This window comes from Haemaphysalis longicornis, unplaced genomic scaffold (genome assembly GCF_048455015.1).
Source record: "Haemaphysalis longicornis isolate Haplotype H1 unplaced genomic scaffold, Haemaphysalis longicornis Haplotype H1 scaffold_4, whole genome shotgun sequence".
Lineage (NCBI taxonomy): Eukaryota > Metazoa > Arthropoda > Arachnida > Ixodida > Ixodidae > Haemaphysalis > Haemaphysalis longicornis.
Window position 1 is genome coordinate 161,807,149 of NW_027526361.1, and position 26,072 is coordinate 161,833,220.

Sequence of the window (26,072 nt, forward strand, 5' to 3'; positions counted from 1 at the left end):
CTTTAAGGGCCCAAACATCTTTGTAGAAGATAAAAATCTTGGTTGGAACCATTGGGGGATAAAGAGGCAGCGGCGGTTCGGTGTTGTTTTCAGCCCCCTCCCTTAATGTTGGGATTTGTTCCCCAAGAAGATACCCTGGAATCGTAAAAAAGCCTTATTGATGATTTTTTTCTTATATATATTGTATTTTCGGTTTTCTAAAATTCGGTACATACAAAAGCCACTATTCTCCTCGTCCTCATCGCCATAATCCTAATCTTCACTGATAGAGTCTGGTCCCACCCCCCACTAAAAAAAAATCCCGGATCCGCCCCTAATTGACACGACCGGCTGCGTCACCTATTGCTCTGAGGTCGAAGGGACTCTCGGGGCGCAGGTGATGAGTACGAGTTAAACCTTACCCTTCAAATGGACTCTTCAATGAATTTGTCAGAGACCTGTGCGGGGCGGCATTGGGCACCCGCGTTACTGTCATGTGCAACCTCCCGAACGGGTATATGCCGAGACCCTCGAAGGTGTATGAACCCAAACCCTCCAAAGGGGTATGTGCCAGTCAATAAGGTACGAAGGGTGCCGACAGGAACTGCACAGGGAAGGAGGAGAGGAGGAATAAGGAGGCAAGAGGGGGGAGAAGGAGGAAGACGCAGGAGACCTGGCTACTCTCCTGGAACTGACCCCAGCGTCATTGGGGCCTGTCTACGCCTCAGGCCTGCCAACACATGTTCCAGGCGGTGATCGTGGAAGGAGACCCCGCGGCAAGGCACTGTCGGCAACGCCAGAAACGAGAACCAGCTGGGCTGCAAAGCTGACACGCTAGTGCTACGCACCAAAAGCAGTTCCACATCGCACCTAGGGCTACGCTCCCTTAGCTGTCGGCGGTGACGGCTGGGCCCACTTCCTGCAAGCCTCTACGAGACGTGACGGTCTCCTTGATCCCCACCTCAAATAAAAGACATCGACGGTAACGTTAGCCGACATCACACTTGAAGACTTTTACGCGAAGTCAAACCGCGAGAATGCTTTATTGCCTATTTACCGTTACTTGTGCTATGAGACACCGTCGCCATCAATTAAAAGGTTTTCTGTGTTTCCAGTCCGCCTGATGAATTGACGTGACAGTTACCCCTTATCTGACTGCTTAGAGCAGGGGTCGGCCACCTTTTGAGGCGGAGGGCCAAGTTGCGTGAGGCTCGAGTTGCGCTTTGCAGACAAAGAGAAGAAATTGTGCCACTTGACAATAATGCATAAAATTGGAGCAGAAATCATGTTTATTTTGTGTTTATTTACAGGCGGAATCTTCAAATCATATGCGTGTACATTCAATTTGGATAAGCGTCGTTGGTTCAAAGTCAAGCGACGCAGCAGTGGATTTTGGGGAGCCCGTATATTTTGGAACAAATGCTATTGAACAGCAGAACTCACACATAATAAAACCACACTAGGTTCATTATTGGTGGTGGTGCACTGAAAACGCCGTTATTCTGATTTTCCCGATCTGTTGGCTCGGGGCATTCCCTCGCCGATTACGTTTCGCACGCTGAAATGTGTGGTATGATGTAATGCACCAAATGTGTGGTATGATGCAATGCACCACCACTCGCTACCCGCGTCCCCAGTTTAAGAGAAATCGGTGCAAACAAAAGCAGTGTTTTCGATCACGTTTACTGCATAATGGCTAGAGTAATTAGCAGTCATAGACACATGAAACGCGCGCCATGAAAATATGAACCAGCACACACAAATAGTGCGATTCCTATCCATGCAGGTAGAGATGACCCGTTGCCAAAAAAAAGATTGTAAATGCGGCTTTTAGAATATACCAACAGCGCGCACCCGACGCGGTGGCTCAGTGGTTAAGCCATTACGCTGCTGAGCACGATGTCGGGGATTCGATTTGCGGCCGCGGGGGCCCCGTTTATGATGAAGGCGAAAAGCAAACACGCCCGTTTGTGCGAGATTTCGGCGCACGTTAAAGATTCCCAGGTGGTCAAAATTCATCCGCAGCTCTCCACAACGGCGCGCCTCAGCGCCTGCATTGCGTCGGCGGGTTAAACCTTACAATCAATCAACCAATAGTGCGCCAACACTGGCCGTCCACGAACCCTATTCTTCGATGTTTCGTGTGCTGTGCCACATTGGCGGGTTTGCATTTCATTTGTCCATGACTGTACTTTGTTACATAATAATAAAATTCAGCGATTAAATATCAGTTGACGACCAGCGAATGATGCTACATAATGCAGTGTGATGCGTGCCCGTGCAGTGTTCGGGGCGTCCTCGACGCGGAGCGTCCTCGACTTCACCATATCCATATATGGATATGGTGAAGTGACTTGGAACATGTAGTTTTGTCCAAGCTTCCGCTAGTACGTCAGTTAGAGGCCCCCTTCAAAACTCGCTGTGCTCACAACAATTTCCGATGCTTTTTACAGCAATGATAACGTGTGGTTATTTTTACGCACCCAATGCAGGCCATTCGAGGCACTCGGAAAGTATTTCATTAGGATCCTATACCACAAGTCATCCACACGAATGGCGGAAGACTGAAGAAGGCAGAGTGAAGATTGCCAGGGCCCCAAGAACGTCCACTTCTGGACAGGAAGGAGCGGATGCGGCGAACCGTGTACCTCCCACCACTACCTTTATTTCTACTGCACTCAATTTCCAAGTTGGTCACCGACAAAGGAGACCTTCGGCCCTTCACACACGCACTTATTCCACCGTGTGGATCAAACTTCCCTGGTGGACTCACCCGCCGTCAGAAGGTGGCGCTGCGGAGGATTTGTGTCGGTTCGGCACTCACCTCGGCCGTCACCCACACCTGTCCATAGGATGGACGAGGAATATTTGACCCTACTTGTCCATATTGCTCCACGTCGTCATCGACAGCACGTATGCGCCATCTTTTGGGGAATTCCCGTGGTCGGCAGTGCTCTTGACATTGGCAGTTAAACACAGTAAAACTGTATCCAGGCCGCCTCCCGACTACCAACGCTGGCTCTTTGGGCCATATCACAGCAGTCGCTTAGACTTCCTTGCTGAAAACTACTTCTTCCAGTAGATTTAGCTATATTCGCTTTCAGCGTAATACGCTGCTGAGCAAACTTTCGAACTAAAGAAAAAAAATATTTTCTTCTGCGTTCATTACGAACTTTTGAGGTGGTATGGCTCAGTCATGCTCTATCATACTACCACCTCTACAATGCTTTCTTTTGGCAAAGTGAGCACAATAAATAAATACCATAAACAAATTATTAATAAATGAATGAAGAAACAAACATAAATACTGCAATTGAGCTAAATAAAGGCAGCGCTTACGATACGGCCGTGTTCCCATAGGACGGCCACACGGTTACCACGTTCGTGTTCTGCACAAAGAGCGCAAGTAGTAAACCTTCCTAGCGTGTCGTTTCTACTACACTTTTTATTGCGAATTAGTAAGAAGTCTAGTACTGCAAACCCGTATCCTCATTGACTGCTTTTTACTGCGAAGTAATATTCCTCTAACCAGCCGAGGAAATTTTCGTGTCCGCTTCGACAAAAACTCCAGGCTGCTCCTGGCTACACAAAGAAACATCCCAGGCTACTACTGGCTACTGACTTGTAGCCCAGGCTACAGAAACAAACTGCTGGCACCGCAAGGGACCGAACCGGGGCCCGAAGAGAAGCGGAGCGAGAGCGAGAGCCCCTCGTCTTGCTGACTGATCTACGCACACATGTGGCGACGGGGAAACAGACGGTGGTTTTGATTCAGGGTCTGAGGAGGGGGAGGGCGCTTTTTGGAGGCGACACATGAAACATGAGCGAGGGGCAGGCAGTGATACAGGTGACGCCATATCCGCGCGCACAGCCCTCCTCTTCACCCTTCGAAAGATGCTCCTCTCTGTTTTCTTTCTACCGACGCCTTGCATTCGGGACGCCGCCCTGTGAATCCCAGGTAAAGGCTGGCAGAGTCTGGTTTCAGTCTTTGTAGAGCCACGTCTGTGAATTCAAGTGACGTCGCATGGGTGCAGTGTGCTGAAAAGCGCGCGAAACCAGGACACGAGAGAAGACAACAACAGCAGCGCTGGCTATCAACTGAAGCGTTTATTTCGCAGAGAAAAAGTATATAAAGCGGGCGTGTTTTTCACTGTGTAATAAACATTCCAGTTAATAGCCAGCGCTCGTGTTGTTGTCTTCTCTTGTGTCCTTGTTTTGCGCGATGTTTCAGCACAATGAATCCCCACCGATCTCCCAGTTCTCGACCCGCATGGGTAATCGTTGTGGAAATTGTTTACAGCTTCACAGCCCAACCACCTTCAAACCGTGGATTTTTCTTTCCTATTCTTCAATTTTAAATTTTTTATTTTTGCTCCTGCTGTTTCTTTTATAGCTCAACGTGCGGGCAAAGAACCGCACGTTGAGCTTGGCGATTCGTAGCATCGATAGTTGTAATACTGCTGTTCCATTCATTGGAAGAATTGCGAGACGATAAAGGCAATTAAGGCGATACGCTGCGCTAGAACAAGGAGGTAAAGCCACGTGAACCAGAAATTTGCTATATAGAGAAAATCCTTGTTAATGCGAACCGCAAGGGGAAGTTATCTCGGGTCGAATAATTGAAAGAGTACACTAATGAAACGGAAGAATAACAAAAGTAGAATGCAAATGGGAAACAGCCAGGCGTGTAAACAAACTGATGCTTCGAAAAGACCGTGACCGTGACTGAAGTCGTCCTGCTGCCTTTGAAGAAGACAGTACTTTTCGCTTTAACTACGAAATGTGGCGGAAGGCCTCCTCTTTACCTTCTTCAAAACCACAGCAACACACACCGCTGTACTCGCGTTCACATCAGCGTATTTCATAAAGAAGGCGCCTTCCAAAACATGCGCCAATGGGGTCTAGGATTGGCTTTACCTTATCTTACCCTCCCTCTCCTTTTTTTTTTTGTTTTTCCTTCGTGAGACGACGAAGCCTCATGTGTAGGCAGAAGGTTCGTATCTTCGGCCATGTGAGGCGCCATGCCACGGGTGGGCGGCTCGTAGATTGAACAATGCGTGGCAAAACTACTGTCGTTCCTATTAATTGGCTTTATTATAGATATACATCCATAGTTATGGCGGACCAATTGTACAGCCTGAATTATTTACTGTAAAGCTCGCTGATATCGAACAGCGCGAGGATTGTAAAATGGTTCGATATAGAAAAAATTCGATATAGAAAGTGAAGCAAAAAAAACAACTTATATGAGAGCAATCTCGCCGACGTAGTCACGAGCTAACGCTGAGCTCTTGCCGCCCTGCAGTTCACTATTGATACGACACTTTCTCGGAAAGAAAACATTAATTTATTGGGGCGGAATAACTGCGTGAGTGCAGCCTGCTTCTTGGAGCACAACGCGTTGCTGGTGACTGCTTGCTCCACGGTATCTAAACAGTCGACAAGCACAAGACCGCTGCCCTCAATGGCACTGCAGTATCGCCGTAGCAGGGCGACGGCTTCGCTCGTGCTGGGAAGCGGTACGGAGTCCTCGGCGTCTTCGACAGAGTAGAGACAAGCATGGATACAAGCGAATAACGGCGAACCCTGCGGACCCAGCAAGTGCGGATTGCGAGTTGCGCGGACATGAAGTGCGTGACACCCCAGCCCGCAGCGCCCAACGTGGCGCTTTCGGCTCCAATGGCATGCATGCGTGGGTCTGGTCAACTCTGCCACGGCCGGTTTTGACGCGCCCGAGCTCGCGCGGGAGTAGCGAGCGACACCCGCACCACCGCGGCGCGCCCATGTACTGCGGGAAAGCCTGCCGCATGCCTATGGAGAGCGAAAAATCCCGCGCGGGAGAGAGTTCGATATATCCATTGTGAGCAAAATCGCGTTCGATATAAAAAGTTTTAAATGCATGTAATTTTTACCAAAATTATACAAGTGTTCGATATAGGCAATAATTCGATATATCCGTGTTCGATATAAGCGGGCTTTACTTATAAATTTTAATTATAAGGCCAAATTAGCAATCTTTCAGTGCATTCTGCGTATTCTGGCCATCTGGCGCGCATAGCATTGGAACTCGCAGCAGCAGGTGTTCCTAATAATGCCCAATGGTGCCGGCCAACCCGTCAATTGGCAACACACAATCGCGCTCGCGCTCTATTTATTGCCACTGTCTGCATTGCGGGGCACTGGACACGCACTTTCGTTCCCTCTGTGCCCGCAGGATTTCTACCTACCCCTGCTCAAACCCTACGCCTCGGACCAGGTGCTAGTCACCTCGCGAGGCCTCCAGCTGGCCGAGGCCTACTGGGCAGCGGCCAGCGCCCCGCACGAGGGAGCATTTTGAATCAACGGGGCCTATTTCTCTCTCTCTCTCTCTCTCTCTCTGTCTATTCCTTCTTTACTGTGTGACCTTGCTTGACTTCCACAGGATGGCAGACCAATCTCTTCACGACCCACACGTGGAGACGCCAGACGGCCACCGGACAAGCTGACTATGGAGTGTGCCGAGGCGAGGATGCGCTACAAGACCACTGGCCCTACGCGGCTGTTCCGTCGAAAGACGACGATGAAAGGGATGGCGAGGATTGCTACTGAATAAAACACTGTACATACTTTAATGGTCTTTGCTTTACAGTGCCGTTGAAAACAGCTTTGCACTGCTGGCGTCCGGCTGCTTCCTGTCCCCTGATATCTGCTGTCAGTGCGGGGAGAAGCTGTTTCTCCACCAGCCCTGCTGTTTCTCCAAGCCTTGCACCAATTGTGCAAACTGAACCTTTTTTTCTTTGCCCACAATGCTCTGGTATTCAAATGAAGGATAAGAGACGCTTTTTCTACGGCCTCATTCTACATCGCTTCATTGCAAAGCATGCCCACCCTTGCCAAAAACTGCGCCGGCACACGTTGCGCCACGCGTGATGGACGCTTGAGGATGACGTGCCCGGTTCCAGGTAGCGCAAAATACCTCACCCACATGGCTAAATGCGCTGGCGGTCCCCTTCCGAACGACGAAGAGGAAGGGGGCGGGGTGTGGCTAGCAGCGAGAGTTAGCTATCACTGCCACCATTACTGGCGCTGGAGTTTTCGTGAACGACCAGGCTGCATAGACTCGGAGAGCGCAGCGCTTACAGGTTCCGTTGTAACAAAGCAATAACTACACCGTATACCATTGTGTGTTCGTTCCTACAGGTATGAATGTAAACTCGTGGGTTAGTTGGTTATTTCATCCGCAGGGAACTACGAACACTTGCCCGGCACTTCGAGCTAGTGAGCGTTGTCTTTGTGTGGCTTTCGTTTTAGCGCTAAGGGCTTTGACTCCCGGCACAGGGTTTTCGTGGCGGCGAAAACGTCCGCGTAAACGAGCCACCCCAGCAGAAAGAAAACGGCGAAAGTGTTAAGGGTAGGGCGGTAGATAGACATACCCTTTGTTTTGTGCTCATTCGATGTCTGAATGCAGCGAAAAGAAGCTGAAATAATTCGTCTGTGAACTTTGCGCGGAATAATTTAAAACCAACTCATGGGGTTTTCGTTCCGTTTTACAGGAAAACACAGTTTAGGGTAAGTATTGCCATGTTTAATAGTACAAACCTGTGTAAGGGCTGTGACGTGGACTATATATTTCCGGGCGGCAGAAAAGTTTTGACCACCGGGGGATGTTTAAAGAACGTCGTAATATCGACATATATGCATTTTCGTTCTTCGTTCAATAAAAACAAGAGAAGAAAATACATTGGCCGCCGGGGGCTGTGATCGAACATGCATTATCTCCAGGTCCACTGAAACAACACAGCGTGCAAAAACATTGGACAGAAAGAGGCACAACAGAGCACTAGTGTTGCGTGTCTTTCTTTCGGTTCTTTTCCTGGCTGTTGTTTCCCACCAAGTCACCCAACTTTCAGCGTAAGCGAGTGAACCACTCCTGCCAATAGCCTTTGCGAAATGCTTAAAATATTGTGGCGTGGGTCCTCTTAAGCAAATTATGAAAAACAAAAAAAGATTCCCATTCAGGGTGTGGGCCTTCCCCGTTTGCAGTAAAAAATCTTGAGGCCTGAATGTCTCTATACTGTGAAAACAAAGGAAGGGCACCGTTGATGTTTTATACCGCCTACAAAACGCCTATACAGTTGGCCATTTCTTTTGCCCAGCCTCCAACTCTGCCAGGAAGGAAAAAGCAAAACGTAATTCATCCAACCGCAGGCTGACAAATCAGTCGATCTCCATTGTCACGTCAACAAATGCTGTACGCAAGCGTTCGTGACTCCGGTACTTTTATTTGGGGCTTTGTTCCTTTTATTCTTGGCGAAATATTGAGGAGGGGATTTAATGGCTGGAGGCAAAAATGTAAACCTGTAGTTTGTTCAAAGGTCGGTTGACGAATCAGTCGACCGCCATATTCACGGAAATGAATCTGTAGGCGAGCGTTCGCAACTCTGTCACTATACTGCAAGCAAGTGTTCGCGACTGCCGTATTGTATACTGGAGCTTTCTTCCTTCCATGCAAGGGAAAGATTTGAGGAGCGGACCTGCCCCGGTGGCTCAATGGCTAAGGCGTTGTGCGGCTGAGCACGATGACGCGGGTTCGATTCCCGGCCACGGCGGCCGCTTTTCTGATGGAGGCGAAAAGCAAAAACGCCCGTGTGTACAATGTTTCGGCGCTCGTTAAAGATCCCCAGGTGGTCAAAATCCGGAGCCCTTCCCTACGGCGCGCCTCATTGCCTGCGTTGTGTCAATCAATCAATCAAACAATCAATCAATCAATCAATCAATCAATCAATCAATCAATCAATCAATCAATCAATCAATCAATCAATCAATCAATCAATCAATCAATCAATAAATCAATCAATCAATTGCAGCGGCTGGCCGGCGGGGTGTCTTCGAGCTTTTTCAAGCGAACGACCCGGGGACAATTGTGCGCGCGAGGCGCCTCGAACTCTTCTCAACGAACCACGTGTTTCCACATACCGAAGCAACCACGCTTGCGCGCTGGTCGTTCGAAACGGCGTTGCCCCGAGGGGCGCAGCGGGGTTTACGGTACTTCCTCCAAGTGCACACCTCTGAGAAGCCGGGCGCCAGGCCGGGGGACGCTCGTACCCATTTCTACCGGTGGGTGTCCGGCGGTGGGTTTCGAACCAACCACCTCCCGCAGTCGCGACGGAGGCCCGAGACCACTCGGCCACGGTCAAAAGTTTCGTCGTGAACCTGTAAGTATTGTTCATTTTAGATGCGAACGCATGTCATTCACTCGCCTTGTCCCTGCATCCATCCAGCGTTGTCGGCGTCCACCCCTCCCCCATTCTCCTCGCCGCACTAGCTGCGCTCTCCTCCGCACCCTCCCTCTCCTCTCCGATAGCGAACACTCTCTCGCGAGGGGCATTGGATTTGATTCGATTGGATTGGCTTGGATTGGCTTGGCTTGGCTTGGCTTGGATTGGATTGGATTGGATTCGATTCGATTCGATTAGCTTGGCTTGGCTTGGCTTGGCTTGGCTTGGATTGGATTTGGATTGGATTGGATTGAAGTGAATTGTGTTGGATTGTGTTGCGTCATAGCCGCGGCAGACGCACTGGCGCCGGCGCGTCCCCTCACCGTTATGCGCGCTATAAAACGCGGTGCCTGCGCCGCTCCGCTCCATCGTTCCAGCGCCCTTCCTCCGCTGTCCAACGCTGCAACGTCAACCCCCTATGCGTCGCATCTACACAAGGGTTCCCGCGAAGGGAGGTGGTGGTTTTTTTTCGGTTCAGTTCGGCTTCCGGTAAAGAGGAGGGAAAAAACGGCAAAAATACCGATTCGGTTCCGGTTTTCGGTCAGCTTTGGTTCCGGTTTCACACGCTGATGTAAAGTCGGCTTCACTTCTGTGCAATATTGCGCTGCTTGGAAGCAATCGTGCCAGGGGTAACGTGAGCGATTTAAAGCGAGCGTCAGCATGGGGTGTTTTTGCAAGCGATTTGTGTGCGACGGCAATGCGCCACGTCGAAGAGTCCGCGCGGGCCTTGGTTAGAAGATGACGCGTCACGCAACCCGAAGAGTGAAAATCCTTACGAGTTGCGCCAATGGGAGACGCGCGTCTCAAGGCGGCAGATTCGAAGCACTCGGAGAGCCGGCTCTGCAACCTAGAGATGGACCACCTAACAGCGGCTGATATTTAATGGCCGCTTTTCTAAGCGACGCGGATGACGTTGCTGGAAGTTTGCAGCTTATAGGAAGTTTGCAAATTAATATAGTGCATCAATTTATAAGGAATACAGAAAAAGGTCCCACAGTTTGGCACTGGACACAAGAACAGGTATAAAATGAACACTCAGAATAAATACGCAGAAATGTAGTGCAGATTTCCATGAAAATCATCTGGACATAGAAAAATTAATACAATTCGATGGTTATCCTTTGTTACTGATTAGGCCAAACGCTCACAGTGGTGGTAAGAGAAATGAGAATGGTCACTGTACATCAACAACGTTGAAATATAGAACAAAATTTGTTGAATTGCGGCAAAACCGCTGTGACTGATTTTAAGTCCTGATAAAAGCAAGCCGAACATACATGGAAACAAAAATATTGTAAATACACTTTTGCAAAATGAATCAAGAATAAATAAAAAAAAATAAAAAAAATAAAAACGGGGATGAATAAAGAAAAATACAATCGCAACGCACAAAGCAGCGGTCTACAAGAGACATACAGCTTCCCGTATAATATACACTCGTTTTTACACGTTTTCTTTGTACCTATGGGATGAGAGGGAAGGAAGGACTATTCAAGAAGGAACGTTTAAGTGATTTCTTGAGAATGATAATGGCTTTTGAATTCTTAGGGCGAGGAGCAGGTTCTTCCGCAATCCTACCATATTGAATTCAACCGGCTGTTTTCCGTAGTTCGTACGGACTGCAGGAAACAAGAAATTGTTTCGCATTGAAGACCGTGTTGTTGTGGTTGGTGAGATTAGTTCATCCTATTACATAAAGCAGGTATGAGCGGTAATTATGAGTTTTACAAAACGAGGTCACTGATTGGGCGAAGGCTGAGAGATCGCAAAAGAGGAGTTACATGGGCGTGTCTCGGACTAAAGGTGATCATTCGGGATGCTTGGTTTGGAATATGCTACAGTTAAGGTGAGACAAGTAGGTGTTCCCCCATGATGTCATGCAGCAATTTTTGTGACTACGAATGACAGCATTATAAAAAGTAGTTAACGTGGAGAAGCTGAAATAACGCCGAACTTTCCTTAGTACACGAATGCCAAAAGGCTGTTTTTACTGAGGATGCAAAATGTTAATAAAAATCAAGATGCCTGTCTAGTTGGACACTTATGAAGGAGCTCTGAGCCGTAATTATTAGGGGAGCGAGTTAACCCTTACGGTGCTACTATCAGCGTGCTGGACTCGTGAGCCAAGTATTGCCGCGAAACATACATTCTGTTTGTGTACTTCTGTTTTGTTTTTATCATCCGGCGACGCCCGGCTGTGTTGTCAGTGTTTCAAGCAAAGTGTCTGCACTTTCCAGGCTTTTGAATTCCGCACAAGATACCTTATTTTTAGAGGGGGAGTGTATGGCCCTGAGGCCGGTAGCCTAAAATAATCTTGGATCCGTAGTGTTCCCTTTATGATTCGACGTTTCGAGAAACAATCGCGCCGAAAGATAAATAATCCTAAGGCAGCCGCAGCCATAGGTAGGCAAGCTCACTAACGAGTGCACTCAGACACCCCTCCCCCCCCCCTTTACCACTCATGAGTGAGTGGTGAGTGAGCCTTGCCATCATTTTGGATCGCCATGTGCGAGTGCGATCCCCACGCGAAGTGAGTGTCGCGGATCGCGATGTAAGAAAGGAGCCCGACAGCTGATCGCCCGTTCGATGGTCTCGTCACACAGAACTGCTCGAGCGCGAGATGCGAGCTGGGCCCGTGCCCCCGTTCCCGTGCAGCGGCCTCTTCATTGCCATCATCATTGTCGTTCCTCAACACCCTCCCCCTCCGCCAAGATGTTCAGGCCAAGCGCGAAGAAAACAACTGATAGCCGATCACACAAATGCAGTCATGTTCAAGACATAGCACTAGTAAGTTCAGGAGGGGAAATGCCATGAAAATGCAGCAGCCAAAGGTGAGGAAAATTGCATGTGGAGCAGGAACATCTCATTGCATCCTCGGCGTGAGTTTATCGCAGAGCACTTCACGCCGCTGCGTCGCCCATGAAGCTGCACTGAAAGAAGAAGCATCCTATGCTGTGCCCCTTAACAGCATGGCACCGATTAAGCAGAATCACCTTGCGGCGTCTCTGAGTTTCTTCGGCCTCGGGCTGCCCCGCAATGTTTGACGAAGGACCGAGCGACGGATAGCGCTGCCCTCAGCTACAGCGGCCGGGAACGAAGAGCGCTGTTCTGAAGAGCAGCGGCCGGAAATACTCGCGGGGCCATGTCGGTATTCAAGAGCGAATTGTCGTTATTGGACAGCACGATGCTTTTCGTTCCCCTCATTCTGCTTGCCAGCACTCTAGGCGTGATGCGCGGGTCGGCAGGTGCTATTCCTGATGCACTCCCATTGAGCTGCGATTCATGCGAATCACTCTCGAGGGCTAGAGGCTCACGCCCGGAACTCTTCGGAGCCAGCGGTACTGGGTTGGAAGGCTTCGAAACTTGTGCTTCATGCGTTGAACTGTCGGGATCCGTTAACGTACGCATGTTGCTGAGCGACCCCTACAGAGGTATCGGTGATGTCGCAAACTTGAGTGGGGTTTCACTTCTTCTCGGCGCTTGAGTTTGTGTTGCGCTCCTCATCTCACAACTCGCTGGAGTAGCTCTTCTGGCTGGGTGACGCCTTGACTTACGGGTTCGGCGCCCGAGGAGTGCCGCGTCGGGTGGAGCATCCGGAACCTGTGCGTGGTATCTGTCCTACGGGAGCCCAAGGACTTTCATTTTATACGGATCACCCCCTTGGATCTCGAAGGCAACTCCATCGGCAACAAACTGGTCTCGCAAAGATGATGCGTCGGATGCCCACTTGCGGAATTACATGCTTGCATTGGTCATGATGGTTTTCGCTTCCGTGTAGATTTTGTGCGCTGCTGCCTCGTTGTCAGCACCGACGACCAAATCATCCACATAGAAAGAACAAAGAAGGCTTGCCATCGTGTCCGGGAACCGCTCTTTGAGCGCCAGCAGATCATGACGAAGGGTGGCTGCCAACAGGAACGGGCTGGAGGACGTGCCGAATGGCACCCTTGTCATTTGCCAGGTTGCAATATGTGGAAATGGTTCATCCTCAGTTGGAAAACGCTCAATCCACAGGAACCGCAGGGCGCGTCTGTCTTCTTCCCGTATCACCATTTGCAAGTATGCCTTCTTTATGACGGCTACTAGCGCCACGCCCTGACCTCGAAAAGCCAGAACAAGTCGTAGAAGGTCCGCATCCAAATTGGGTCCCTTTAGGAGCGCGTTATTTAGTGAAGAATGGCCCGGTGCGCGCGACGAGGCGTCGAAGCCGACGCGAAGTTTAGTAGTGACTGCATCTTGTCGGACCACTCCATGATGCGGCATGCAATATGTATTCCGCGTCCCGCGCGTTCCGGGAGTGGGTAATCGCTCAGCATGACCCTCGTTGAAATAATCACGTATTTTCTTGTCATACTGTGACAAGTCCGGTCGGCTGCGGAAACGCCTGAGCTGCAAGCGCAATCGCTGCTCCGCAAGTGCATAATTGTCTTGCTGGGCCTCCAGTCCTGGGTCTTAAATCAGGAGTGGGACTTCGTAGCGGCAACCCTGCTTGCGGATTTCCCGTTCAAACTGGTTCGTCGCCTCAGCGTCTAGCCCAAGACCTTCTGGCATTTCCTTGATGCCAATGGCTTCCAAGCGCCGCAGATCTGACAGGTCCATCTCGTCCGAGTTGCTTTCCGATGGGTTTGCGAGACCGATGAACATTGCGCAGGATGGTTCGGATGCGCCATGGCTGCCGTTGTCAAGGTCGGCTCCCTGTACAGTCCACCCGAAGATTGTTTCGGCTGCCGTGAGGTGAGGGGTGAGGCGAAATATTCTTCCCGACGACACCTTCCAGTACGAGTCGGAGCCAATGAGGATGCTGACTCGATCCTCAATGAAGCTATCTCTGCAGAATTAGAATCATACCTAGAAAAGTTTATTAAGTGCAATGCACTTCTTAAGCGACCCTGAACCTGCGTCCACCGGCGATGTCCGCGCACGTGGAGATGGGCGCGCGCAGCCTGGCCGCTGACATGGCACATACCCACGTGGGGGATTGGCCAGGAATCTCCTCGTCTTCCTTGGCAACGGGGGGAGATGGGCGCGCGCTGCCTGGCCGCTGACATGGCACATACCCACGTGGGGGATTGGCCAAGAATCGGGCGTGAGAAGGGCTAATGCACCTGCTTAAAGGAGTACTGACACGAAATTTCAAAGCTGAGATCCGCTCTAGTAATCAAGTACAACGACAACACAAATAGGTGTCTGTGAATAAATGTATCTTTCTTTCTTTGTAGTTGTGTGTGTGTGTGTGATCTCTCTTTCGCGAACATTACCGAACCGCGCAAATTCAACTCGTGCATTCGCACTTTCACATTCTTCCCCTCGGGGAAATGCGGGGAATTTTTCGGCTGTCTGAATCCCTAGGGCTAAAAGAACTTTGGTGTGTCTTTCGCAGTAAAGTAAAAGATCTAACAGAAACGTTTATACCATCAAAGTACCTAACGGCAAAAAAACAACAAAAACCTTGGTTCAGCGCATAAATTCGCAAAATAATTAAGGAAAGCCCAGTGAGCCTGTAGATGTTTCCGCAGGAATAGTAGCGAATTTAATGAACAGGCTTTGAAAGACTTTAACAATAAGGTTGATTCCAATAAAAAATGCGAAAGGACAGTTTTTTGTCCGGTTGAACCTTAAGCGAAACCCGAAACAGTTTAAGAAATACGTAAAGAAAACGAGGAAAGATGACATTACTATACAGTAATTATCAGTGGATGGTATCACTGTGCAAGGTAATGCTGAAATGGCGGAAGCATTCAATGCATTTTTACAGACTGTTTTTTTCACGAAAAACGTCAACTGCTCCTTTACCGTCATGTGTTAGTGATGTAACCCACTCTATGGACGACATCATTATAGATGTCTGTGGTACAGATGGCCTCTTACGCGAACTGGACACTTCTCATCTGGTCCAGATAAGCTATCGCCATTTGTACTGAAGGAGTGCCATGACGTTATTGCAAGGTATTTAGCTATTACCGTATTTACCCGATTCTAACGCGCACTTTTTTTTCCGAAAAAATAGGGCGAAAAATCGCATGCGCGTTAGAATCGGATACAAAACCGAAACTGCCTAAACAGCAAAAATTTCGTCCCACCCATCGCCATCGCCATCTCAAGATGGCGCCAAAGCTTTTAGCAACGATTTTTCGGACGCAGCAAGCCTGGGCACCTAGGCTTTTCTATCGGCGTTCACACAAATCGTCAAATCGTTTCACTTGCGCGCTTGATAACAGCAATGACAGCAGCGGCTCCCACGCGTTCAAAACGAGCGGTCGGCTGAAGCGTGCACCTCTGGGGAAGCTCTCGGGATGGCGTGCGAGGCGTGGGCCACGATCCCATCGACCATGGTTGAACGTTCGTTCAGAAGTGTGGCATCGCGAACGCGCTTGAAGGCACCGAGGCCGAGATGTTGTGGTCAGCGGAGAGCGACGAGGAGTGAGATGAGTGAGATTACTTCGGAAATAAAAACTCGCCCGTTTCTCTCGCATTCGTTTGTCTGGGTCACAAAGTCCCGTGCGCGTTACAATCGGAGGTGCAAGTTTTTTCGGTTTTTTTGCCAGGAAAATCGGGTGCGCGTTAGAATCAGGGGCGCGTTAGAATCGGGTAAATACGGTATTTACAAAATGTCAGTTGAGTCAGGCATTGTTCCCAAAGCCTGGAACTTTGCAAATGTAACACCTTTTTTTAAGTCCGGGGATACAAAAAATGTGAAAAATTATACACCGATTTTTTTTACTTCAATTTGCTGTAAACTCTTAGCATATTATATATAGTGCAATATTTCAATACCTCAACTCCATCAACTACCTTACACCTTCTCAGCATGGCTTTTGCAGTATATTTTTATGCAATATTCAATTGGTAGAATTTCAGCATCACATATCACAGGCCCTCGATAATAGTACGCAAGTAGATGCACTCTTTCTAGATTTTAGAAAGGCTTTTAATACCGTTCCTTATAACCTTCTGGACAATAAACTTGCATCCCTGAATATTACCATACAATTTATACTTGAATACGTAACTGCCTGGACGGCCGCGAGCAATGTGTGGTTTTGAATAGTCAGAAATCTATCTCTATTGCGGAGAGTTCTGGCATACCACAAGGTAGCGTACTAGGACCATTGTTGTTCTTAATTCATATAAATGATATAAGAGAAACATTACGTGCGATATTAAAATATTGGCTGACGACTGTGTTCTTTATTGGCAGATAAATTCACTAAGCGACACATACGCGCTAGAAAAAGACCTAGAAACGGTAACTCGGTGGTGTGACGGATGTGGCATGAACCTAAGTATCGAGAAAAGTAATCACCTCCGTTCTACACGAAAATCAGCTATAACCCAAGCAAATTATAAAATAAAAGACACAATAATCACTAGCGTCACGGAGTACAAATACTTGGGTGTACACTTAACTCAGTCACTCAAGTGGATTAAACATGTAGAGTACATAATTACAAAGGCCAGCAGAATGTTATATTTTATCCGTAGAAACTTTAAGGATGTATCCAGAGAAGTGAAAGAAACATTGTCTTTTATGCATGTCCGCTCTATACTTGATTATGCGTGTCTACTGTGGGACCCACAAGAAGAGTACCTTATAGAAATATTAGAAACGCTGCAAAACAAGGCAGCGCGTTTTGTTACTAACAATTATGACCCTTTTGCTAGCATATCTCGACGATTAAAACTACCCTGAGCTGGGAACCACTGCAGTCCATACGTAAAAAGTTAAGGTTAAAATTTTTCCACTCCATTTACTACAATCGCACCGGTATCGACAAAAAACAGTATCTCCTCGAGCCAAACTACTTATCACTTCATCATGATAATCCACAAAGAGTGCTAGGGTATTCCCACAGAACATATATTTCTGCAAATTCTTTTTTCTCCAAGAACAATACGGGACTGGAATATGTTGCCAGATGAATAAATTGAGCCTACAAAATAACCATCTTTTTTGCTCCCGTTTATGAGAAGTGTGGTGTTCGTTTTTTAACCAATATGAATAACTGTTTTCGAGAAAGTGTATGGACGTATAAATGTATTTGTCTACTCTGTTCTTTACGTGTTGCATGTTCCCCCTACAAAAATTCCCTCGTGGTGGTGTAGGTATCTTGTAAATAAATAAATACATTTTCGGGGCTTACCGCGTGAGCGCACTACTGCGCTTCTACTCGCTGTTGGCTATTCGTCGCAGGAGCCGCTCAATGCGATGGTTGTTAATGGCAGGAATACTTCTAGCTTCGGAAATATGACGTGACTGAGCTCCTACTATTCAGCATCCTAGAATTACTTCTCTGGAGGCTTGTTGATTTAGGGATAAGATTTGGATGCCCTTCTGTCTCATCGAGAGTCTGCTGAGCAGACTCCCGTGACAAAATGTGGCAAGGAGGTACTTTTGCGGAGAAGGTCATCTATGCGCAGTGCCGTAATCTTGCTGCCTGCTTGTCCCTGCACATTTCGCCATTCAAAGTCAAGCTAAGGCGCGGCGCGTGCCCCGTGTAGTTGTAAGAGAGAGAGAGAGAGAGACAGAAAAAAAATTGCACCATCTTCCCGTGGGGAACACTGATGAGGATGCGAAGCATCGTGGCGGTTCCGTGTGGTTCCATTGTGTTGCCGTTATGTTGAGTGATCTGGTTTTTACTAGCGCCAGAGGGAATTCCGCGTCCGGGTCCACACCGGTGGCAAAGGCACGCAAGTGCTGTTGTGTTACGGTGAGTAGGCGGTGGTTCTCGAGGCGCCGAAACTCGTCCATCATGTTCTTGTCGATGTTATCTCTGTGGTAGAATCAGTAGTCTCCGTCAGCTTTGGAGAGGTAAAGGTTGTTGACATTGGTGCACCGACTGAGACCAATGTACACGCCCTCCTGTTCGCAGCTTTGTCTTCTCGTTCTTCTTCTTCTTCGGCGGTTCCCCTACGGGAAGATGACGACGGTGGTTGAACGCGAACCTATCTTGTGATGGATTCTTTGGTTGGCCAATCCCTAGGGGCATCCTGCCATAATCAGCATCAGAGGCGCTGCGGACGGGGCTGGTTGAGCTGCAAGGCGCGTGTCGCTTCCCGCCAAAGCTTTCCCACGGGAAATTCAGCATCCCCCTCTAAAGTTTTCAGTTCGTCGTTTCTGTGGACGTTCAGCTTCGCGTGCCTTCATTGTATCAGTAGCTTCTTGACGTAGTTTGAATGAGTCAAGGACATAAGGCGCGTTCGTAGCTCCTGTCCAGGATTTGTAGCGTAGTGGGAAAAGCACCGCGTACCTCCCGTTGCGGCCAGAGAGTCGAGGGATCGAAACCGGGTGCCGCTAACTATTTCTTTTTTTAAATGCGGAGCATTTCTTAGGCTCGCTTGGTCCTCCGTCGTTGATGGCGGCGCCGTCCACACGATCACTGCGCATGCGCAACTGTCATCCTTACACCCACAGCTCCGCGATACTACACTATAAAAAAAAGAAATAGTTAGCGGCGCCTGGTTTCGATCCCACGACTCTCTGGTCGCAACGGGAGGTACGCGGGGCTCTTCCCACTACGCTACAAATCCGGGACAGGAGCTATGAACGCGCTGTTGCGGATTTCTAATCTGCCGCCAACATGGACAATGATGAGGATTTTAGAGACGATGAGAAAGAAGTGGCGCGTTTGCACGCACGCGGAATGCAGCAGGCACACGCACGAGTTCAGAACGCTGCGCTTGAACGACCAAGCACGGCTTTGCGTCGCTCTCTCCACGGCGCCAATAAACGCTGAAGAACGGCTTCCCGACTCGTAACACTGGTGCCGAAAACTGGGGAAGCAAGCCAGCATCGCGGCGAGCCTTCTTTTTACGAGCTGGGTGAGCCTTTTCTTCAGCTACGACCGGCATGGAACGTATCAAGAACAAGCGCGCGTCACGGCGGGCTATGAACACGAAGATCATCAGCGAGGTGGACCAGCTGCTACAGTCTCAGCAGTTGGACCTTTCCGCCCTTCGTGTCATTCACGGACGTCTCCGAGCAAGCAATTCAGCATTGTCTGCGCTCAACGCCGAACTCGAAGCCCACCTGACCGACGACCAGGCAGCCGAAGACTACGCTTCGGTCATGGAGTATGACGACGCAGCGACCAGCGCACTGGCTTTACTCGAGCATCACATGGAGATGTTGAGGTCATCTTCGACGATCCAGACTGCTTCTTCATTTGATGACGCCAGCGGAGACCGCCGGGCTGCGACGTCTACCGGACAGCCCATACCACCGACTCGTAAGTTTGGAGCACGTCTCCCGAAGCTAGAGCTGATGCGCTTTGACGGAGCTATAACGCGGTGGCAACCTTTTTGGGACATGTTTCGCCATTCCGTTCACGAGAATCCCAGGCTGTCCAATATTGACCGCTTTCATTACTTGCTTTCGCTCCTTGACGGAGCTGCTGCTGAAGCCGTTGCGGGCCTGCAAGTGACAGAGTCCTGTTATCAAGATGCTCTTAATATCTTGAAGAATCGGTTTGGCAATTCCAAATTGATCGAGCTGAAGCATTTTGAAAATCTGCGGAAGCTCAGGCCTGTCGATTCAGCCAGCAACGTGCCCGCATTGAGGAAGCTGTACGACCACGTGCAAACGAACCGGCGAGGACTGTAAAGCTTGGGCGTTGGCAATTCTTCTTACGCGGCAATGCTGAATGAAGTGCTTTTAAAGGTGATACCTGGCGACATTATTGTCGATTACTTCAAACAGCAGAGCCTTGCAGCCAGCGCCGCTTCCACGAGCAGTCAGAGTTCTTCTGCCCAGGACGTAGAACATCTGCTGTCTTTCCTGCGAGTGGAAGTAGAGTGCAGGGAAAGAAGCTTCCAGATCAGCAAGCCTCAACGAAGTGAGGAGGCTGACCGAGGGCCCAAGAAGCAGCTGTCTATTCCTACCGCTGCCGTCCTGCACAACAAGGCACAGACTTCCTCTTGCTTCTTCTGCTCCGCCAAAGATCACAGCACGGAAGAATGTCCGAGCGACATCCCTTTGGCCGGCAAGCGAACTCGCCTAGCAAGTGACGGCCGATGCTTCAGATGTACTGCCAAGGGACATCTCGTACGGAGGTGCCGAAGAAAGGTCCGGTGTGGGGCATGTAGGCGACGACATGCTACCACGATGTGCACTGCTCACCGCGCTCGAAAACCATCCGAATCGGCTGCAGAAACGCGACATGCAGCGATGCACGTCAACACGCGCAAACCAGCCATCTCGCGACTCTCCAGCGACGTCCTACTACAGACGTTCCGGGCGTGGATTATGGCATCGTCGCATTGCTGCTACGTCCGTGGAATTTTTGACAATGGCAGCCAGCGAACTTTCATCCGACAAGACGTCGCCTCTGAGCTCAAGTTAGCTGCAATTGGAGAAGTCGATCTGGCCATCAGTGCTTTCGGCCGATCTGGAGGTACCAAGAGGAAGTTTAAAGTTGTCAGAGCGACCCTCCGCAGTCAACATGACAGCACGTCTGCTGAGGTCGACGCCATCGTCGTGCCTTTCATTTGTGAAGACGTGGCTGAAGCACCGAAGGGCAACACGCTTCTGCAACACCTGGTCTCCGAGGGGAAGCCACTGGCTGACACCATTGCTTTCCCAAGAATAGAGTTCAAGCAAGGAGTAAGCCTTCTCGTTGGATCCGACCAGATCTGGAAGTTCATTCGAAAAACAAGCCAGGTACAGAGGGAAGAAGCGAATCCTGCTTTAGTCGCTGTGAATACAGGCATGGGATGGACCTTACAAGGACCGTTATCTCGGGAAGATAGCAATAGATGCAAAGGTACTAGCCTCGTGTGCGTTCTCCGCACGGACGCGCACGCGAATGAAGACTTCTCTTCCTCTCTTTGGCGGTTTCCGGAGGTATACGCAGTTGGCCTTATGAACACGCCGAACTTGCATCCCAGTGAACGATTCGGACGCAGATCCACCGACTCAACTGTGTTTGAAAATGAACGTTATGAGGCACAACTCCCGCCGAAGTCCACACCGGTCTCCATGGACGATGATGGCAAGAATGCCCTTTCTAGAGCTCACGGAGTACCTCGACAACTTTCTTCAAACGAAGACGTGATAAGACTGCACGAAGGTGCTGTGAGGCAATGCCAGTGGGGTGACCACGCAGAAAATATTGTGGGGGGAACGTGTGTTCCGGATCATGCCTTCTACTCGCCGCATCGTGAGGCCCTCCTAGAGGCGTCAAGAACCACTATCCTTCGTGACGCTTTTGACGCATTTTCAGACACTGTGAGAACGTCGTCCTTGAACGACGTCCTCGAAGAAGCATCGTCCTTTAATAGTAACCATAAAATAGAACCGAATCTCAGCTCCACATCGGACAAAGATGTCTGGTACAACTGTGCGAAGATCATCACTATAACCACCCCATTTACAGCGGTCATGAGCGACTTCACCGTGGGGTCAGCGATACTGTCGTTGAAGGCCGCAATGTTTCCAAGGTAGTTCGCGGCCGAAAATCCGTGAAGACACAACTCGGACGTTGCGAAGTGGGCGCACTTTTCAAGCTGCAAACTGCTCCAGTTTCACCATTACCGACTGACGGAGTCATCGATATGCCTGCGTGCTACGCTTTGGAAACTTGGACAATCGGCGAAGTGTATAGGAAAGAACGGGAACATGGACCGAGCCACTGCAGCTAGCATGCAGTAGAGAATTTGCTTGACTAGTGCAAATGTTGTGCCTGTGCCTTTGGTAACTATGCGAGTGAGCATTTGGTGGGCGCGGAGGATGTTGCGGATTTCTAATCTGCCGCCAACATGGACAATGATGAGGATTTTAGAGACGATGAGAAAGAAGTGGCGCGTTTGCACGCACGCGGAATGCAGCAGGCACACGCACGAGTTCGGAACGCTGCGCTTGAACGACCAAGCACGGCTTTGCGTCGCTCTCTCCACGGCGCCAATAAACGCTGAAGAACGGCTTCCCGACTCGTAACACGCGCCTTATGTCCTTGACTCATTCAAACTACGTCAAGAAGCTACTGATACAACGAAGGCACGCGAAGCTGAACGTCAACGGAAACGACGCACTGAAAACTTTAGAGGGGGATGCTGAATTTCCCGTGGGAAAACTTTGGCGGGAAGCGCCACGCACCTTGCAGCTCAACCAGCCCCGTCCACAGCGCCTCTGATGCTGATTGTGGCAGGATGCCCCTAGGGATTGGCCAACCAAAGAATCCATCACGAGATAGGTTCGCGTTTAACCACCGTCGTCATCTTCCCGTAGGGGAACCGCCGAAGAAGAAGAAGAACGAGAAGACAAAGCTGCGAAGAGGAGGGCGTGTACATTGCTCTCAGCCGGTGCACCAATAACTTTACCTCACCAAAGCTGACGGAGACTACCGATTCTACCACAGAGACAACATCGACAAGAACATGATGGACGAGTTTCAGCGCCTCGAGAACCACCGCCTACTCACCGTAACACAACAGCACTTGCATGCCTTTGCCACCGGTGTGGACCCGGACGCGGACTTCCCTCTGGCGCTAGTAAAAACCAGATCACTCAACATAACGGCAACACAATGGAACCACACGGAACCGCCACGATGCTTCGTATCCTTATCAGGGTTCCCCACGGGAAGATGGTGTTATTTTTTCATAGTGTGGTATCGCGGAGCTGTGGGTGTAAGGAGGAGAGTTGCGCATGCGGAGTGAGCGTGTGGAAGGCGCCGCCATCAACGACGGAGGACCAGGCGAGGCTAAGAAATGCTCCGCGTTTAAAAACTTTTATTAGGAAAAAAAAAGGAAGTGTCGCGATTGTCTCAGGGGTGGTGCCCTCATATGACATGACAAAGACTTTATTAAATCGCCTGCGGTAGGCACCCCGTTGCCGGGATATCTAGACGCGGCCTAACGTCGGTCCTGTCTGGACCCTCTACTCGTCAGCGTCCTCGCTACTCGCCCCCAGGCTAGTCGCCGTTACCCCGAGGGGTGGCTGACGCCTCGCAGCTTTCACTCGGTCGCTGTCTTTGGAGGGCCTCCAGGATCTGCTGGACGGCCAGGAGTTGGTCTTCCTTGTTATAGCTCCGCTCCGCGTCTTGAAGCCACGGCGGGATCACAGTCTCTGTTTCCGCTTCTGCTGGTCTTGCTGCACAATCCCAAAGGATGTGGATCATAGTGGCCCGAGCCCTGCGGCACACCTTACACGTGTCGTCCGTATACTGTTCTGGGTATATGTGCTTCATTATGACCGGAGTCAGTAACGAGCCCGTTTGCAGCTGTCTAAATAGCGCCGCCTGCTCCCTGGTAAGATCAGGGCCCTCATAGAGCCTCAGACTCTTCTGCTTCTCTTCGGGCTCGAAGGCTCCCCTCCGGCGTTTCCTCTCCTGTCCGGCCTCCTTCCAGTTAGTCACCCACCGCGGTGGCTCAGTGGCTAGGGCGCTCAGCTGCTGAGCACAAGGACGCGGGTTCGGTTCCCCGCCGCGGCGGCCGGTTTCCTGATGGAGGCGAAAAGCAAAAACGCCCGTGTGTATGATATTTAGGCGCACGTTAAAATCCCCAGGCGGTCAAAATTAATCCGGAGCTCTCCACTATGGCGTGCTTCATCGCCTGTGAAGCGTGGGCTCGTTAACCCCACAATTAATCAATCAATCAACCAATCAATCACAGTTTATTTAGTATTTGCAGCGGCGGTCATTTTTTCTACCGGCAACTAAAAAATTGACGCCGTCTCGCCCTGCGAAAGTGGATGTCCAGCGCAGCCGTTGCAAACCAGGACACATGCTGATGGGGGAGGGTATGAAATGTTCCTCGTTGTGTCGGCGGGCTTGTCACTTGCACCCGGCTTCTCTGGCGTGCGATGCTGGGTCCTGACGCATGCGCTTGGCGTCTTCGGTGAGAACTGCTGGGCCCTGCCTAGCATGCGCTAGCCCTCGAATGACGTCAACCCCCTCCGCTTTCGGGAGGAGCTGCAGACCTTATGTTTACCATAACGCATCATCCATCATGTAGTTTCGGTGCTTGTTTTGTGTTTGTTTTTTCAGCAATACTGAGGTCGATGCTGCACACCTCAGTAGCCTGAAGCATGCGCTAGGCGTCTTGGACGGGAACTGCTGGGTCCTGCCTAGGATTTCTGTTTACGGCACGAACTTTTCGCACCGACGAGAGGCAAACGGCTTCGCCGTGAAAGTACGACGACAACCCAGGGTTTCGTCAACCAGGCCACCGCAGACTTACCTGAACCTACACACCACTCACTACCTGCCACGAGTGTCTGACCATTACAGACTCAGTCGCACAACACTTCCAATACCCAATAAACCACGCTCATACTTGTGCAAATAAGCCCAGAACCGACGCGCCTAATCTTCTCAAGCCTACACATAGCCCACTGTCGATTCTGCGAGCAGTCAGTAATCCGCAGGCATATTACCGTAGAATGCACGGAGAACCCTGATGTGCGATCTACCCTCCGCCTGCCCACCCCCGCTTCGTATTCCTCCCGGGAGTGGGAGACGCTACAGTCTAGCTCCCGTCTTTTCTATCAGCTTCTGCTGCTGGAGAGACGGCGGCATCCAGGACTGCGCACGGCTGCCTTTAGGAAGGCTCCACTCCAACCAGGCTATGTGGAATAAATACGTCGTACTTTCTACTTCTCAGAATCGGACTCTCAAGGCTGCCGCCTTAAAAGTTGTTTTCGTTGTGGTTGCTGCTCCTCTCTTGGAAAATACCCACTTGGGGGATTGGCCTGGAATCGGGAGCTTTGAGGGGCGAATTTAGGAAACGAAAAATTAGGAACTTAAAAGCTGTTGAATAGTACACATAAGCCGAGCAAGTGCCCACGAGCCGTTCAAAACCCCGATTTTAGGAACGTGTGTGCCAGTCTACTGGCTGTCGGAATTCACGCGAAAGAAGAAAGAAACGCAAACGCAGAGAGCAAACATGGTGTAAAAGACAAGAAGACGGTCGAAGTAAGTGAAAGAGAAAGTTAATTGCATGAAACGAATAAAAACATAGTAGTATGCAGACGAGGGTTCCAGAGTCAATTGACTAAAAGGAAATCCTCGATTATGAATACCTCAAACGATTTGCGTTGAAGCAGCAAGTGGTCGAAACAGCCCAACAAACGAATCCGCAGTATAGGAGACACAAAAAATTTGCATTTTATGCACATACACTCAGAAAGGTAGTGCTAATACTGGTAGATATATAATATAAAACGTAGGAAAATCAGTTCGTAAATTACACTAACGAAGCAAAGGCATATGGGAACCTTGAGTATAACACAAGAATAAAACAGAAAACAAGGTCCTAATTACAGCAAAAAAAATCCCCTAAGGTTTTTTAAAGCAAGCAAGGGATGGGGATGATTTGACAGCCGTACGCAAATTATTACAAAATATAACAGCTGTAAAACACGTAGTTTTCTTACCGTACTTAGGGTGAATAGGTGGTAGTAACAAATTGTTATTACTTAAAAACCTGTTTGCGCTTTTACTGCGTAAAACAGTACCATCAAACAGATCATAAGAGAGTTTACAGTGCAATAATGTGTAAAAAAGAATACCTAAGTTTTATGGAAACAGCCCATTAGTGGATAGTATAATATTCTGATGTAGAAGACGTAAACGGAAGAACGACATGGAATAAATGTTATATTACGTATATACTGGTTTTGTATATGTTCAACAGATGAAACGTGAGAGGAGTAAGTGTTACCCCATGAAACAATACCATAATAAAAATTGCTGTGAACAAAAGCAAAATATAAAGAAAGCAGGGCTAGGTCAGGGAAAAAGCGCCGAGCCTTGATTAAAGCTCGAATATAAAAAGCTGTTTTGTTTTTTTTTAGATGGAAAAAAGGAGAAATAAGTATACGGTGCGGGTCGAGGTGAATGC

General features: G+C 49.5%; 1 protein-coding gene across 1 annotated transcript in view; it reads left to right on the forward strand.

The window, feature by feature from the left end:
• Positions 1-13,904: 13,904 nt before the first annotated feature.
• The window catches only part of LOC144180079 (uncharacterized), a 45,431-nt gene continuing 33,263 nt past the window's right edge, over positions 13,905-26,072 (forward strand). Inside the window, 1 exon segment of the mRNA XM_077708487.1 lies at positions 13,905-13,977. Coding sequence (XP_077564613.1) covers positions 13,905-13,977 — 73 coding nt within the window.